Genomic DNA, 17150 nt, shown 5'->3' on the forward strand with positions numbered 1-17150 from the left:
ATTTACGTATATAGGTCTTTACGCATAGGCAGCTATATATTACACTATTAAGAGTAACGGATATATACGGGCTTTTACTATTACTGCTACAGAATGGGGATACTATAACTGCTAATATTATATATTCAGAGGTATTACTGCACTCTTAGTGTTTTACTAGCGGTTATGGGCTAAGACGCGGGGGGACAGTATGGTGGCAGTAGTGGCAGTAGGGTAGTAGCAGGGCAGTAGTAGGGCAGTACTTAGTTTAGAAGGACAAAAGCCCGCCGTAGGCGCGAGAAATCTATTAGATTTCTCGTATCTTTAATACTCTCTCTACTAATTATATTATTTTAAGAACTATCGTTTTTATATTTAATGTTAGGTAAGCTTTAGAATACCTATATATACTTAGTATATGCGTAGCATATAGTTATACATACTAACTAGTAGGCCGTTTAACTATCTTGCTGTACTCTTATTTACTTTAGTATGTGTATATATATATATGTCCGTATATCTATCCCTTGCAACGTCAGGGTCCTCAGAGTAAGTGGTCCGTGCAGGAAAACCCACAAATTTCTAAGTACAGGCACCGAATCTAGCTAATTTGATTGGTTAGTTCTTATCGATAACCTGAGGACCCATTTTGACGTTGCAAGGGATATGCCTATATACATATGCGTAGCATATGCCCTAGATATTTTGGTTTATGCGGTCGCTTAAGTTAAATGTGGCTACCAATGCGCCTTTTTCCGGCGCTCCATCGGTGACCCCGTTCAGCTTTCGCCGACCCCATTCGGTGACCCTGTTCAACTTTCCCGTGACCCTGCTCAGCTGCACCCCGGAATCAGCCTCAGACGTGATTTCCGGTGGTTTCGCACAAATGTAGTTAGTCAGCTTGCGGACCGATTGAAAATCCGCACCAACGGAATCGCGTCTGGGCCTGCTGGGGCAAAGATCGTCAAGCGTCGATATATGGACCTTACTCAATCTACATCAACACATTTTCGCTATGGCGCATAGTAGTAAGGCCCACAATTTTATTTCTGACCTTCTCACCGCCGGACTAACATTACCCAGAACGAAACACATCTCTCGCCTTCTTCACGGCCTATGAGCGCGCCGAACTCAAATCCACCTGGGGCTCACAATCCACACGCCTAAATAGGGATTCGTTTCTCCCATTCGGCTCCTGTCAACTCTGCCTCCTCCCTGCTGTTGACCCTGTCGCCTGCTCCTCCGGCGACCTATTCTGTCGTGAATGCGCCGTGAGTAATTTGCTGGCGCAGCGTAAGGAGATAAAGCGATTGGATAAAGCGCTGGAGAAGCAGAGGAAGGAGGAAAAGGAAGGGAGGACAAGGGAGGATGAAGAAGCAAGAGAGAGGGCCGTACAAGAATTTGAGGCCGTGCAAATGGGATTAGAAGTGAAACTCGGAAGTGGAGGAAATGTGGTTGGGAGAGAGGGAGGAAAGGTGGTTGTTGAGCGGGGAGAGGTGAAGGAGGGAAGGGGGAAGAAACGGAAGTTTGAGATTGATGAGGAAGAGCTTTTGAGGATCGCAAGAGAAGAGAGGGGACGCGCAAAGACTGCGCTCAGCGAGGAGAAGGTACTCGGAAATTCACGATCCGTCATTATACCCGTTATTCCATTGTCGACTACCTGATGCCCGGAGCTAACTTTCGATGTCTGTATAGAAAGCTGCCCTTCCGCACCTCCCCTCATTTTGGGTTCCCTCACAAACTCCTTCTGCCAACCCCTCCAGCGCAACGCTCTCGTCTACCAGCTCCCGGAAACCTCAACCAACCTGCCCTGTGTCAAGCCCGGCCTCCCCTCATGAGCTCTCCCTTAAAACTCTTACCAGTGTTCATTTCACTGAAGAAAAATCCTCTGATTCCAGCACTGCCACTCGCAGCTGCCCTAGTTGCCGTAAAGCTCTCACTAACTCTACAAAGGCCATGCTAGTTATCCCATGTGGTCATGTTCTTTGCAAACCCTGCGTGATGAAGTTCATGACGCCACAACATAGACATAATCATGAGCCGCACAACCCAGACCCAGAACCGGACACAATACACTGTTACGTGTGTGACGCGGATCTGAGCTCGGTACCTGAGAAGCACGAAAAGAAAACAAAGGAAGGGAAAGAGAGCAAGAAAGACAAAGAAAAAGGCCTGAAGCCTGGCTTAGTGGAGATTAAGAGTGAAGGGACTGGATTTGCGGGTGGCGGTAAAAACGTGGTAAAAAGGGAGGGTGTCGCATTTCAGTGTTGATAAAGCTGAGTTCCAAAGTACCGGAGTAAATGCATATAGAACGGCGTTAGGGTACTGGTATTGAAGGGCTATGGAAGATATTATGTCACGTTTTGGCAGTGATACCCGAGAAAAACGTAATCGGTAGGAGTCATCGTCCATTGCCTTTGAAAATAGCAGCTTGGTTCTTATGCATGCAAACAAAACTCTCTTTGAAGGTCTCTTAATATGTCAGGGGGGATTTGGGAGTAATGCCAAGCGGGGAACAATGAAAAACGCCTCATGTGTTAAGTTACTGGGCCATTCCTAACAAGGCCAAACGCACTCTTCTACAACCAGATTTCCATTATCCGATCCTGGCTGGTCAGTCCGAACCTCCGTTTCATTGTTTAATTGTGTAGAGGTACTAAAGACTCACATCAATATACGTTAGTGAATGACTTTAACAGTCATGAATGCGAGCTATCCGCGCTTTTGGCCGCTTTCAAAATCCTTTCTATAAAATCAAAGAAATTCCAGCTCAGCTCGTGAGCGAGCACTTTTACGCTTCTTTCCTCTACGGTCTTCACAGAAGCCCTAAGCTACCGTTACCTCAATTTCATACTCACTTTAACATCGACCTTTAGTAATAGTCTTCCACAAGACAACCATTTTCAAGTTTTCCAAATATCAATCCACATTCACCTATTGATAGTAACCGAGTTCAGCATACTCATAGTCACTATCACATCCCGGACGAAATCCTATCGAGCAATTCCGACGGTTCTTAGCCCACCCCTAGCCCACCCAATAGTGTGGTACGCCATATCCAATCTGCCCCAGTGCATACACAATAACAAGGGCTAGTCAAAATGTGTGTCGAGCCATTTAAAAACATCTTCTCATGTGCATACACAATAACAAGGGCTAGTCAAAATGTGTGTCGAGCCATTTAAAAACATCTTCTCATGTGCATACACAATAACAAGGGCTAGTCAAAATGTGTGTCGAGCCATTTAAAAACATCTTCTCATGCGGGCATACAATTAACGGAAACCACCTCTGCGAAAGAGCACAGCGCCTTGTCAGAAGCCTTTGCAATCCAAAGCCAAGTCAAGACATACCTCATCACCACAAATGTTGGCGATGTGTCGCTTACGCGAGAGATCCTGACAACTGCAAAGAACCTCCAGGGGAGCCAAACATTGATGTCTCGGATGCTCCGAAGGAAGAAGCTGGCAAGTGTGTTGCAGGAACTTGTAAACCCTTTCCCAAGCGCAAGTATGACGCGGACAAGGGTGACTGGGTGGAGCTGGAGTGAAGCGTAGGATTATGGATGGAATTGTGAGCTGCCTCTCTTTTTCTCATTTACGATGACTTTGGGGGCCTCTCAATTTACAACACCGAACATCTAGCTGTCTACACAGGCTATTCTTTTACTTTAATGTATTTTGCATACCAACTTCTTTTGGTTCTTACCATATACACTGATACAGCTCACTGTGCCTACACTAACACGCGCAATGAAAGACGGTCGAAACTTCGCATTCCTGCCGTCAAACATGTAAATTTTAACCGCAGCAGCTCGGCAATGCGACCCGCGAAGTTCACCCGAAGTCTAGACCGTCACTATCTAACGATGAAACGACCTTGGGATCCACAGACGCCACAAAACTCAGTGATAAAACTAGCCTCATTAGGAAAGCGCTTAATGGGCGGAGGATTAACAACGTTTGGAGGCTATTTCCACATGGCCCGAGTGCACTTCAGGCCAGGAGTCGTTTAGACGGGCGGACTAGCCAAAGAACTGAAGAACCACGCCAAGCGCTTGCGCTGAGATATTGACAAAAGTGTACATTTGATGCAAAAAGGGTGTTGACATTAACCTAACCATTCCTCAATATAACAGCGTGCGTTACCCATTCTCTACCCAGACATGGATGTCTCCCTCCCCAACCCTCGACCTATTCGTACGCATGCAAACCGTACCGGAACAACGTCCTCTCGGGACCCTCCAACCAACCCCCTACGGCATATGCACCGTCGTCGCGCTCGCATTCGACTTGGCCTCCGCAACGCTCGCCCAATCATGCTCCACGCTCCACATCATCTTCTTCGTAATAATCAGCCTCCTACTATCGCTGCTGCTCAAGCTCACCTAATCCAGATCTGCCGCGCTCCTCTCGTGCCAGCACCGCGCCTCCCGCGCAAACCGGTCCGGCCGCAGCGCGTGCGGGTCCGTGATCTCCGCGGGCGCGTCGCCGGCCCGCGTGGCGGACTGCAGCGAGCTAAACGGGAACGTGTGCGCGGATTTGGCGCATGCCTGCGTGCCGTTGTGGGTGCTGGTCGCGCTACTCGTGTGTCGGTAGCTCGTGCTGCTGAAGGGGCGGAGGAAAGGGGCCTAGGCTCGATATCGTGCTCAACATGGTGGCGTAGCCTAGCTGCCACTGCGTTGCGACGGCGGAGTAGGCGCCGTTGAGGGAGGAGTTCCGGGAGGAGATGGTGCGGCGCAGGTAGTAGAGGCGGATGGCGGGGGCGACGATGACGCTGAGAGCGAGTTAGCGTGGTGAAGGGGGAGGCAAAGGGGGGTGGTTGCTGCTTACGGAAGTTGACTGCTGGATGCGCCTACGACCATTGCTTTCAAGCGCAGAGCCATGTTGGGGTTTGCGACTAGGTAGATTGAGATGAAGATGGCGGCTTCAGTAATGATGTCTGTCGTTGTCATGACCTGCCATCGAGTGAACTATATGGCAAGTTAATGGTAAGCTTCACCGTAAGTACTGCGTTTCAAGGTTCGCTCTCACAAGATACTTGCATTGTCCAGACCCATTAATCCAGAATTGAGCAAAGTTACAGGGTAACTAAGATCAGGATTATAGAAAGGATGGTCCAGAAGGTGGAAACGGCTAGCGTCCCACATTTTGCAAGTTTATGGCCTCACGGTGGAGATAATCGTAGGCATAGGAATATTATGGCGCTCTTTGAAAGAAGGGGAGTGATGATATAGAGGGTCGGTTAGGCGAGATCATCCTATCCCTTAACACGATAATGGGTCCTTAGGTTATCGATAAGAACCAACCAATTAAATTAGCTGAATTCGATGTCCGTACTCAGGAATCTGGGCAACGGCCAGGGCTTAAGGCGGGGTTTTTCCGTACTTTAATTTGGCCGAACGTTATACTAAGTAGGCCGAACAAGGTCTATATCGATTCCGGTACGATTGGAAGGCATAGTAGTGGTGTAATCGCGTTATTTTGATTCTGGTGTTCGCGCACGGACCACTTACTCGGAGGACCCAATGGAAGGGTGGGTGGGGCTGGTCGTGCAAAAGTGCACCCAAATCACGCGAGACAATTGTCGATCATCTGCACGACATTATAAACTGCTGTCAGGGCACTGAGCAGGCTGATGGAATGATACATATGATACTCTATGAGGAAGAATCTCAGGGGCTCGAAGGCCGCGAGAAGATATCTACACGATGGCCCGCGCGCTGTCACGTGACACGTCGCTGAGCTCAAAGAGACTGCCCAAGTACCCCCCCCCTACCAACAACTGCTTCTCCAAATCAACAAAAGACTAAACCTCCAAAAAGTACGCTATTGTTATCGATCAAAAATTCTCTGTAGAATAGTGCGTTCTATTTTTGTTCAAACATTTCTAACGAATTTATCCCTTAGCACGGTGAAATTCGTCCACACGTTATCGATAAGGATTAGCCAATAGAATTAATAGGATCAAAGGTGCATGCTCGGAAATATGAGGTCGGTGATATCCTCAATTTGCAGAAGCTCGAAAGCGGGCAGCGACCAGGGCTCCGGGGGACGTCCTTTGGCCTTCCGAGTCGGTGGGACAGGATATTGAGTTAGTGGAACAAAGCCTATATCATTAGAAGTACGATTGGTAGGCATGGTTGATGATAATATATTGATTGAATCTATATAGGTGATGCGCGCACTTTTGATTCCGGCGTTCCGCGCGGACCACCTACAAGGCGCGTATAGCCTATATAGATTTAATTAATACAATTCCATCAACCATCCCTCCCAATCGTACTTCCAATGATTTGACCTTGTTCAACCGACTTAATATAACGCTCAACCAAATCGGGTCGCTAAAAACCTACCACCTGAGCCGACGCCATTCTAAGACCCGCGAAGACTTGCGCAAGATACGCAAAGGATTTTGACGAACGGGGCACTAACCCGAAAGCGCATCTAAATCCTGTCAGGGCACTGAGCAGGCTGATGGAATGATACATATGATACTCTATGAGGAAGGATCTCAGGGGCTCGAAGGCCCCGAGAAGGTATCTACACGATGGCCCGCGCGCTGTCACGTGACCCGTCACGTGCACGTCGCTGAACTCAAAGAGACTGCCCAAGTACCCCCCCCTACCAACAAATCCTTTTCTATATGTTGTACTTCTTTTCGTCCTCGGCGCATCCATGCGTTCTCTCCAGCTAGTCCCTCTTTTTCTTCCCCCACCTTTTTCTGCCCATTAATTCACTATGGCTTTCTTCTGCTGGCTCAGACGATTTATCTCAAGATACCCATAAGATACAACATGAGACTTCTGTAGCAGCAGTCCCCAAACGACAGGGTTTTGAAGATGGAGATGCTGGAGACAACCATCATGATAAGGACTATACTCGCAATGACAGGGATGACATGGGCCGTATGGGAAAGATTCAGAAATTGAGGGTAAGAACTGCAAGATTCAACCTAGAATTTGACTAATACAACATTTAACTAGAGAAATTACCGTCCACCGTCAGCGCTGGCTTTCACTGCGATTCTGCAGGGTACATGGGAGGTCTTAATGACGTGAGTAGACCCAGAAGACATGTCCATTCCAACGAAGTGCTTACTTTTTGTAGAGCTACAACTCAAGGCCTCACTGATGGAGGGTTGGCTGGATTAATCTGGCCATACATATGGACGTCGTTGGGTTCAGCTTTGTCATGGCCTCCTTGGCTGAGATGGCATCGATGGCTCCGTAAGTACCTTCTCCGATGGATCTAAAGTGTAGTATCGCAACTAACCACTAGATAGCACCTCAGGAGGACAATACCACTGGGTTTCAGAATTTGCTCCCCCGCAATATCAGAAGGTTATGAGCTACTTCATAGGTATTGTTTATTAGTAACTAGAGTGACAACATCTCTAACGAACCTTAGGATGGATGTCAACACTATCATGGCAAGCAGGCACAGCATCTGAACCATTCCTGGTGGGAACTTTAATTCAGGCATGTGCGATCGTTATGTATCCTGACTATGCTCCTACAAATTGGCAAGGCACGCTTATGGTTATTGCGGTCACGATCGTCGTCTGGTTCCTCAACATCTGGGGTTCACGAGCAATGCCTCTCATTCAGAATATAATGCTCGTTATTCATGTCTTCGGCTTTTTGATCATCGTGTTGTGGGCGCTAGCACCACGGAACACGGCCAAGGTGACTTTCACCCAGTTCACCAACGATGGTGGGTGGAACTCGATGGGTCTGAGTCTTATGATTGGCCAGATATCGGCCATTTATGGTTGTATCTGTATGTGTCAGTTGCGAATTGCTGCATCAATGCATGCTAACCTTATCAACAGGCTTTGATGCGGCGGCACACATGTCTGAATAGATTAAAGATGCTGGCATCACTGTCCCCCGTGCTATGGCTTGGAGCTGTATCCTGAACGGAGCTTTGGGACTTGTTTTCCTCATTTCGTATATGTTCATGATGACAGATGTCGACGCAGCACTTAATGACCCTACATATTATCCTCATATCTGGGTAAGCAAAGCCTCTTTTACCTGACGTATTTTCCCCATGAGCCTGACTCCTGACAGTATGAAGGTCTCCCGACAAGCCGTCTCTCCAGGTGGAGTGGTCGCCCTCAACGTCATCCCGACCATCTTAATCTTCGCTGGTACCGTATCCTTCAACCTCTCTACCTCCCGCCAAACATGGGCCTTCGCGCGCGACAGAGGCCTACCCTTCAGCAACTGGATTGGCCACGTCGACCGCAAGCTTGAAGTGCCTTCCAATGCTGTTACCATCACCTGCCTCACCACCACCGCGCTCTCCCTCATCAATATCGGCTCCGACGTTGCGTTCAATGCAAGTAAGCAACTCCCAGCCCACTTCTTCCCCGAACAATACTGATATCAAGCCATTTAAGTTATCTCTCTCAACATCGTCTCGCTCATGATAACCTGCACCTTCCCAATCGGATGTGTGCTCTGGCGGCGATGGCGACACCCAGAGCTTCTTCCACGCTCGCGCTGGAGCCTCGGGCGCTGGGGCATTCCCGTCAACTTATGTGGCTTCCTTTACTCCATCCACACGTTCTTCTGGTGCTTTTGGCCTAACGCTACTCCGGTTGACAAGACGAGCTTTAACTGGGCCGTCGTCATGTTTGTCGGCGTAGCGATCATCTCTATGGCGTATTATTTTGTGAGGAGAAGGCATGTTTATAGAGGTCCTGTCGTGCTAGTTGAGGGGTGGAAGGGTCAGTAGGGACGGAGTAAGAAGGGGGGCTTTTGGGGGGTGTTTTAGGGAGCGTGTAGTGTGCATGTCAACTCGCGGTGTTGGGTTAAAAATAATTGTATGAGTATCAAAACAACTCTATCTTCTACCCTCAAACATCTCTTATATTCTTAAAGGTCGAAATAAGAGGTCTGGGGTGATTTCCAAAGCCTTCGATTTTTACCGACCGTTTGAACCAAGGATGGCGTCCCTCTAATTCATGAATAGACAGCTTTAAGAACTCAAACATACCGTCTCTTTGCATCTCCTTGTAAGTGCTTGTTAATTAACAAGGTCAAGTGGTATAAACTCACACCTTTTCGAGTAATAAGCCCCGCTACTTCGGCATACTTCTACCTTTAGGTATAGTCCTGGATAGAAAGAGTATAAATCCGCACCGTTTAATCAGCACTATCAACGTGCACTTACCACGAGATGAAAAGAGGCAGTGTAAAGTCACCGCATATGATGCGGATGCGGATTCGGTTGTAAAACGATTGGTGAACTCCGCTCTCAAATTGAATCGTCCCATCTAGAAAGCAAAGCCCAAACAAGAAGGACTAAGAGGTCGTTCGGTTGCAAGTTCAGATCAGAATAAGGGCTTCGGAATAGAGTTAATCTGGAGCTCTAATCCGATTCTGATTGTTTGGTTAAATTCTAGTTTAATTTAATGCCCCTCTAACTGCCTAAAAAACGCACTGAAAATTACTAAAAAGTTAATAACTTTACCGTGTAAGGCTTCTAAGCTAAAGCTCTTAGCATCAGTTCAACATCCCTTGCACCGATGGGTGCCTCAATATGATGGCCCGTGCGAGCCCCACAAATTGTTGCTGTCGTCGTCAAATGAGGTTGTAAATATATAGAACAGAGAGTACACAAGGTCAATTCTTAGTGTTAATTCGCGCTATATAAGTCCTCTAGCAGTCTCCTTCCTTGTACAGCGGAATTCAAAACAGTCGGCAGTCAAACGTATTTCTTGGCGCTCTGTTTCTAAATCTCATGTTCCTAGCAGAATACCGACCGCCTGTAAAATACGCTCTCTAATTGGCTAAGCTCGGGCCACCACATTGAGGCACAGAACAGTGGTGCAAGGGATTGAGCTTAAAATTCTAGATTTAGAATTTAACTTAATTTAAAGCCTCTAGATTGTACACGCCTCTGCTTTATAAAGCCACAAACGCGCACTAAATTAGGAAGGAACGCGTCCTTTTCTACCGGACTTTCAGCTCTGATCTGATCTGAAGTTTTGCAACCGACAGCCCGAAACACGGTCGAAAGAGCGAGTTGGGGCAAATCGGCCCACTGCATTAGTTTATTTTTCGTATTTGATCTACGGACTAATCAGGAGTTAGTGCAGGGGAACAGAACTATCCGACGCTTGGAAAACAACAACAACCTCATACTTGTTTTCGCTCCTTCAGATTCTCCGCGAAGCGCGTTCTCAATCGTACACATTGCCGACACGGACGGGTTTCGAGGTGGCTGAGCCCGAGCCGGCCTAATAATTTAGTGTAGACGTCATAAATATTTGGAAGGAGATCATGGCCCTAATGTTTTTAATACCATTCATTTCTTCGAAGAGACAATTTTCAGAAACATCACAACTTGTCTTTACTGAATCATCTTTTCCATCACCAGCAAGAATCCCTACATCTCTTCTAGCTCGTTATCAAGTTCACAATGCCTACCAACACCGCAGCATGGCTAACCTCACCAAAATCAAAATCCCTTGAAGTTAAGTCCGCACCTTACGCATCCCCTGCAACAAAGTCAATATATAATGTGTTCCTGCCTTTTGGCAAAATTTTTAGCCTTCCCAGGTTCACCTTACTTACTGGCACTAGGACTTCACCAGCCTAGATGGCTTGCAAGTGGACTTTAGGCTCTGGATCCTTCCGCCAAGCTTTCTTCGTTCACGTCTCACAGTTGCATCAACAGCCATATCGGCTGCCAGTTGACTTAGTGTCAGCATGTCTATGATAGGCGGTGTTAGATTCTATGAACCTATCTCACCTAAACAACCTCCAATAGTCAGGGCAGCCCCATACGTGAGGCCAATCACAAGAGTACTCCAGCCGAAGTATTCAGTGAAGATGTGTGCTACCGTTACAGCAGGTAAGATGCTGGCAAAGCCATACCGAGAGCCGTAATAAAGAGCTGGGAATATGACGCCAGGATACCTTGCCATCCTCAATGATGGTAGGATGAATTGGTTTGCACGAAGCCTTAGGTCAGGATGGCGAGTCCAGAGTTTAAGTCGACTAGCGAACATGTTTTTCGATAGCTGAACGGACTCCGTTGCCACCGTATTAGAAGTGGACCCATTGCGAACATGGAGAGTTTTGGGAGACACAATCATTGTGGCAAGCATGACGACATCCAGAATCGCAGCAAACTTGAAGGTCCCTACGCTCATGATCAGTTGCGCTCCATTTTCAATCAGACTGGTGCAGTCACACATCTCCAGCCGCAGTATTTATCAAGAAGACCCCCAACAATAGGCGCTAAACGTGATCTGTTTGTCATTATAACCTTGAAAAACCCCATCGCTCGCCCACTGCGTCACTAAGAGTGTTCGAGCACGCCGCGCTATTGAACAAAATCGTACCGTTGATGGAAGAAGAACATATCAACAACCGTAGCCGCTCCGAGGGCCATTGCTACTGGGAATAGGCCGTTAAAGACTCGAGCAGCAATAAGTTGACCGCAGTTCTTCGCATACCCGCTCCCCAATGCGGATACAAAGCCAAGGAGAGTAGTAAACAGATAGACGGGCCGGCGCCCGTAAACATTCGCGAGATGTACCTAGAGAAATGGCCCTATGCTGTCAAGTGCAATAACAAGGGTTCTAGTGCCGTTCGCATATTGCGCTAAAAGGGATGTTCATAACGAGATATATGAATAGGAAATTTTACGTTTGGTATGAAGCCATGACAGTTGTGTTATGAAACTCCTTGCTAAAGGTACGTAAGCGGGGTTGATACAGTAATCGCGGTATTCAACCCTCTAATGGCCGCAAGTAATGCAACCTGGATGAGTACTCTACACTATCATACACTGAGCATCATTATAAGGTGATGATCTCCTTGAGATAGCAGACCTTTAAAGTCACCGGCCAGTCCAAAGGATCAGCTGGATCATTCGATGGCATAGGATTGAGAAATTACTTCCCGCGGGCCGGCGCATTTGGGGATTTGACACCTCAGAGACATTTGAACCTACCTTTTCCGCATCTAAGTCATGTCCATTCGTCGTAGGCTTTTCCATAATGGCCAGAAGGTAAGCGGCAAAGGTTGGAGATTCGAAAATGCAGAAACTATCAATATTCGCGAAGGCTTAGCCTAGATAAAACCAGCTACATCATTGAAAGTTGGTGTTCAGGTTGGTCGACATACCAACATGGGAACTAGCAACAGGTTGCAATTTCCTATCCTCCTTCGGCATTGCATCACCCGAGCAAGGGGAAACATACCAGAATCCAAGAACATTGATTACAAGCCTGTAAACTCAAAATTTGGAAGTTTGAATGTGCGAATGGTCACAAGCAGAGACATTCAGCTACTCTTTGCAGAAATAAAAAACCCCGGGTTCAACTTCCAAAAAGGCAATACGAGTAGGATAGCTTGAATAAGAATAGAGAGATAATTATACGGGCCGTCTCACTAATATACCATATCTGGTGAAGAACAAGTAGAGGTTTGGAAGCCACTTTCCAGTACCTTCGGGAGTTCGAATTGTTACGCCACACTGCTTAGTCATTCCGGATTGCTCAGCCACTTGCCTTCCTTCACAACTCAACTGCAGCCGCACTCAGCCAGCAAGAACAACAGCTATAAAACGTGTACCATCCCAATACTTACTTCGCAATGGATAAACCTATCGCAGTATTCAAAAAACGCGCCGCAAAAGGCATACGCAAAGCAGCACCGCCGCCACCCTCATCCTCAGGTTCCTCATCCGGATCCGAAGAAGAAGGCGAAGATGGCCGCATGGTTAAGCGGAGGAAGACTACAGGCGCTGTCTTGAAATCATCCACTGCAGACCAAAAATCCAAGACTGGCTGGGAAGGGACTACAAAGTACGACGCGGACCGGTCAGCCAAAATCGAAGTCAGCAACGACGCCACGAAACACTCAAATTGGTTCGACGAGAACGCCAAAGATGCGCTCAGTGCGCAGAACCTACTCGGAACCACAAGAGTGAAACCCCAGTCCTTCATCCAAAAGAATCCTGACGCTCCCAATCGTCAAGTGGGGCCGATGAAAGCTCCTACAAATATTCGCACAATTACCGTTACCGACTACGCACCGGACGTGTGTAAAGATTACAAGCAAACTGGGTTCTGCGGCTTCGGGGACAGCTGCAAATTCCTGCATTCTCGAGACGATTACGCCCAAGGTTGGAAAATAGATCGAGATTGGGAAATACAAAATAAAGGGAAAAAGCTTGAGGGAAAGACTGTTGCGTCTGCCAATCGATCAAGGCAAATAGAGGATGACGATGATGGCGCAGACGATGCGCTTTTGGAGAAGATACCATTTGCCTGCATTATTTGCAGAAAATCTTATACAAACCCTATCGTCACCAAATGCAGTCACTACTTCTGCGAATCATGTGCGCTGAAACGCTACCGGAAGGATCCGTCATGCGCTGCCTGCGGAGCAAGTACTGGCGGTGTATTCAATGGCGCAAAGAACTTGCAGAAGCTTTTAGAGAAGAAGCGAGAACGAGAACAGAGAAGGAAGGATAAGGCCAGAGAGGGTGGCCAGGCCTTAAGCGAGGGGGAAGGAGACGGCGGATCTGGAGAGTGACTGGCCTGATTTCATGGCAAGATACTTCTGATCGAGTGAATGAGACAATATATTGCGCAATGGCGCAGTTTCTTTTTGGGCCGGGATTATGGGTTCCTGGTACGGCAGCATAGAGATATATACTGACATATGGACAGTCTACGTTAAAATTACATAGACAATTTTTAAAACAACAAAAACACCTCCAATTACGGCTGTGATGCTATCGCTCCCCGAGTGGAATAAGATTGTATTATGATCTCTACTTAATTCCGTTCACTGATTTCACAGGCGCAGAGCTATTGACCCGCGTGTTTACTGAAATCTATGTGTAGTAAAATCGTGCTACCACTTTAACCTAGTCGCCCAGGCATACTGCCTTCTAATATCAATCTCACGCTTCATGCTTTACATGATAGCCAACACAAATCTTGGCATTATCCCTTTTAGCATACCATTTCAAGGGGATCACGTGGCTTATTACGTTGAATGTACAGTAAAGAGCCTGTTATGATATCTAAAACTGGCCAGGCCAGGGGATGTTGTTTCTCTAGATAATCTCCCCCTCTATATTTTATATCTTTATTCTTATACGCATTACATCCTTAATGATATATCCTGCTGCAAAATATGGTTCCCCACATATTCCGTGGCCTAGTTTCTGAAACTATCAAGAAATAGAATCGTCTGAGTACTAAACCCATCATCTAAAATGGCTTGGTGAACTTGATAATGGCTGGCTTGCCCCGTAGTTACCTCTGCCTTTGAAGCCCAATGGCCAATAAATTCTGAGCTCCGTGGGGCATGAGAGTGCGAGTATGATACTTTTGGCCCGGCGCTTGTTCCGGGATCATTGGTTCTATGGCTTCAAAAAACATTCTTGTTTATGTTTACAATCTGGTGGTCCGAGGTTCTTTCTTCTCGCTAGTAAGTTTCATTCATACTTTGAATAAAGAAAGGTGAAGATTAGTCCCTAGTATTAAGTAAACAATGGATGACATGCTTGGCAATGTGGGGGGTTTGGAAAAAGGTGAACTGCTACTTTGGGTATTTGATCACGAAGAACTTTAACATAAACGGATCCAAGGTGTGGACCGTTTAATCGTTGCCAACCAGATGTGCCAGATTCCCGAACATCTCATGCCTCTCTAGGTCGAGGGCATCAAGGCGCCTAACAAAGATTATTTGATATGCTGTGGAAGCATATACTTAATTTTTAGTAGCCAAGTTATACTCTTATAAATAGTTTTAGATATTTTTGAGAAACATGAAGATCTTGTATGCATTAAGTTGTGGAGTACCTTGGACATTCATCTACAGCTTGTACAGTATGGCTAGGACTGCAGATATTTTCCATGGGATAGCGAATTATGATAATAGAGTCTTGAGTGGGTGAAGACTTTATCGGGCAAGATGCAAAAGCTGCTCGGCATATTCAGTCGTGAAATTCTTGGAAAGCTCGTCCGCGAAATGTGCGGGTCTCGCTTCAGTAAAACGAAAAAAAGGCGTTTTGTGATCGAACTTCAACACCGGCGCAATCAGAGGAAGAGTCGCGGCTTGGTCGAAGCTCAGGTAGCCGCCCGGGAATGCATAACATAGCCAATCTTTGGTGTTGATGGGCAGCCAATCGACTCTGCGATGTTGACAGTCTTGAATCATATCCGACAAGCCGGGAATGGCCTTGGAACTGGCCAAACCCTTGCACGCCTAACTGACGCATCGTTCCCACCGCCAGCGCAAACAACACTGTTGCATTTCCGCCCTCAACGCCTTTTGCCAATCCCTCCTTCATCTCCTTTGCTCTCCCCCCTTCCTCCGTCCTTGCCTCGTCTAAGGCACCGGTTTAATGATGCTCTCCAATCCATCTGTCCAAGTGTTGTAGAGACGCGTGGATTGTTGACAGGGTGAGCTTGCCTCCGCTCTTCTCGCGTCTCCTCACCTCACCATCCGAAACTCCAGCTCCTCCGCCTGCCACCCTGATCGCGCGCATTGCGCCTGTCGCCTCGTGAATTACGACTGTTTAACTGGTGCCCTCTTGTTACCTTTGTTTTAATATACCTCTTGCAGCTTCCAATTCGCCCACCATTTTCTGCTCCGACCGTATAATCTAGCTATCTAATTACCGCGCGACACATTTTTAATCCTGCCGAACCCTCGTCCCTCTCGGCGTGCCGCACCACGACCACCTCCACGTTTAAACTAAACCGGTATTGTACCCGATGGGAAACTGAGCGTCTCAGTCCACTTTCTTCAATCATGGCAACAACCGCAAGTCCCCTGTCCGGCGCGCTACCTGTCGAGGACCATAGTAGCTTTGATCCCTTCGTTTCCAGCTCGGTGCAAGACACGCAGAGGCACCGGTATTCTGCCTTTGACATCCAGCAATTCTCCTTGTATTCGGGTAGCTCGCCTTCTCAGACTAAACGCGCTTTGCAAGCGCATCTTACGGAAACAACTCGAAGGTTGCAAGAGACATCGCAGTTAGGAAATGCGCTCGTGCAACAGCGGAAGGAACTAGAGGAGAGGCTGAAAGACGTTGAAAAGCAGCAGGAGGACAATGAGATAGGGCCGGAATTGCGTCAGAAATTGGTAGAGCTTGAGAAGGAGTTTAATGATGTAGGTAGGGAAACAGCACGAGCTTTTCTACCGAAATCTAGAGTCCCGAGTGGAGAGGCTTCTGATGCTACTGCTGGTGCTTCAGTGTATTCCAGCGAGGCTCAGCACTCTCCGTCCAAGGTCAGCGTCCCCTCACGAAAGCAGCGAAATCAACAGCCAAGCCGAATCCACGACATCACACTGGCAACAGAGATTAGCACTTCATTGCTATCGCAGCTCCGCGATCTACAAGCGGTCTTGGCTGAGAAAGATGAGGCTCTAAAAGCTCTCAATCTTGAGAGATCGCAGTTGGAGATTGAGGTGGAAGGTTTAACGCAAAGACTACGGGCCCTAGACGAGAGTGAGTCGAGGCTGAAGGACGATAACTGGAGCCTAGAAACCCAAGTCCGCGAGCTTGAGGCGGCCTCAAAGGAATCAGCAGACAGAGAACACAGGCTGAATCAGAGTCTAAATGTGACCAAGTCTGAGAAGTCTGCTGTCGAGCGGGAATTCGAGGAGCTCAAACAGAACTATGCCAAGCTCAACGAGGACCATACCGTAGCCACCAAGCATCATGAATCTGAAATTTCCGGTTTGCGACGCAATGTCAGCATGGGCGAGACTGAAAGAGGAGCCCTACAGCGTAAAATCGACGAACTTGCCTCTCAAAACCAAGAATTAGCTAGGGCTGTAGCGTATCGTGCGAGATCCGAAGATCAATATGGTTTAGAGGATACCTCATCGGACAATGACGACGAAGATGGTGACATCATCACGCCTGAGCATTCGCCGCCACCGTCACCGAGTAAAGCAACTCCAAGGCACGGACAGCTTGAGTCCGAGACGCTCAAACATTCGCTTCATCATGCTCATCGTATGATCCAAAACCTCAAGAACAATATTCACCGGGAGAAGACTGAAAAGATTGAGCTCAAGCGAATGTTGCAAGATGCCCGTGATGAATTAGAGACAAAACGTGATGGAGGTATAAACGGCTTGGGAAGTGCGGGTAAAAGGCGGAAGCAAAATGACA

At 47.5% G+C, this 17150-nt stretch overlaps 5 protein-coding genes across 5 annotated transcripts; 4 read left to right on the forward strand and 1 right to left on the reverse strand.

The window, feature by feature from the left end:
* Positions 1 to 1082: 1082 nt before the first annotated feature.
* On the forward strand, positions 1083 to 2250 carry K441DRAFT_537219 (uncharacterized protein; the record flags this gene model as incomplete). The annotated part of the gene is made up of 2 exons (XM_067642464.1): positions 1083 to 1586; positions 1675 to 2250. Coding segments are annotated over 2 exons (1080 nt in total), but the record flags the coding sequence as incomplete, so codon positions are not given.
* A 1651-nt stretch (positions 2251 to 3901) lies between these two features.
* K441DRAFT_652235 (uncharacterized protein) lies at positions 3902 to 5082 on the forward strand. Its single transcript, XM_067647337.1, has 2 exons — positions 3902 to 4755; positions 4812 to 5082. The coding sequence occupies exon 1, from the start codon at positions 4145 to 4147 to the stop codon at positions 4685 to 4687; it is 543 nt and encodes a 180-aa protein (XP_067509439.1). The 5' UTR covers positions 3902 to 4144; the 3' UTR covers positions 4688 to 4755; positions 4812 to 5082.
* A 1797-nt stretch (positions 5083 to 6879) lies between these two features.
* On the forward strand, positions 6880 to 8723 carry K441DRAFT_673432 (putative GABA permease; the record flags this gene model as incomplete). The annotated part of the gene is made up of 8 exons (XM_067650649.1): positions 6880 to 6912; positions 6965 to 7035; positions 7089 to 7207; positions 7260 to 7340; positions 7389 to 7760; positions 7852 to 7997; positions 8061 to 8328; positions 8386 to 8723. The coding sequence occupies 8 exons, from the start codon at positions 6880 to 6882 to the stop codon at positions 8721 to 8723; spliced, it is 1428 nt and encodes a 475-aa protein (XP_067509440.1).
* Positions 8724 to 10168: 1445 nt separating this feature from the next.
* Positions 10169 to 11216, reverse strand: K441DRAFT_692690 (uncharacterized protein). The gene is made up of 5 exons (XM_067652587.1): positions 10746 to 11216; positions 10657 to 10679; positions 10568 to 10588; positions 10480 to 10491; positions 10169 to 10230 (listed from the first exon to the last, which is right to left on the reverse strand). The coding sequence occupies exons 1-5, from the start codon at positions 11191 to 11193 to the stop codon at positions 10174 to 10176; spliced, it is 561 nt and encodes a 186-aa protein (XP_067509441.1). The 5' UTR covers positions 11194 to 11216; the 3' UTR covers positions 10169 to 10173.
* Positions 11217 to 12541: 1325 nt separating this feature from the next.
* Positions 12542 to 13891, forward strand: K441DRAFT_652239 (uncharacterized protein). The gene has a single exon (XM_067647338.1). The coding sequence runs from the start codon at positions 12599 to 12601 to the stop codon at positions 13541 to 13543; it is 945 nt and encodes a 314-aa protein (XP_067509442.1). The 5' UTR covers positions 12542 to 12598; the 3' UTR covers positions 13544 to 13891.
* Positions 13892 to 17150: the final 3259 nt, after the last annotated feature.

The sequence above is a fragment of the Cenococcum geophilum genome (genome assembly GCF_001692895.1).
Source record: "Cenococcum geophilum 1.58 unplaced genomic scaffold K441scaffold_3, whole genome shotgun sequence".
Classification (NCBI taxonomy): Eukaryota; Fungi; Ascomycota; class Dothideomycetes; order Gloniales; family Gloniaceae; genus Cenococcum; species Cenococcum geophilum.

Excerpts from the sequence above, each read along its gene's own strand:
- K441DRAFT_692690 (XM_067652587.1), bottom strand. The coding sequence starts at position 11,193 with ATGTGTGACTGCACCAGTCTGATTGAAAATGGAGCGCAACTGATCATG. Across the intron at positions 10,680-10,745 it reads GACTATTGGAGGTTGTTTAG|CCGATATGGCTGTTGATGCA; the intron begins GTGAGATAGGTT and ends GTCAACTGGCAG. Across the intron at positions 10,589-10,656 it reads ATATGGCTGTTGATGCAACT|GCTGGTGAAGTCCTAGTGCC; the intron begins GTGAGACGTGAA and ends CAAGCCATCTAG.
- K441DRAFT_652235 (XM_067647337.1), top strand. The coding sequence starts at position 4,145 with ATGGATGTCTCCCTCCCCAACCCTCGACCTATTCGTACGCATGCAAAC.
- K441DRAFT_652239 (XM_067647338.1), top strand. The coding sequence starts at position 12,599 with ATGGATAAACCTATCGCAGTATTCAAAAAACGCGCCGCAAAAGGCATA.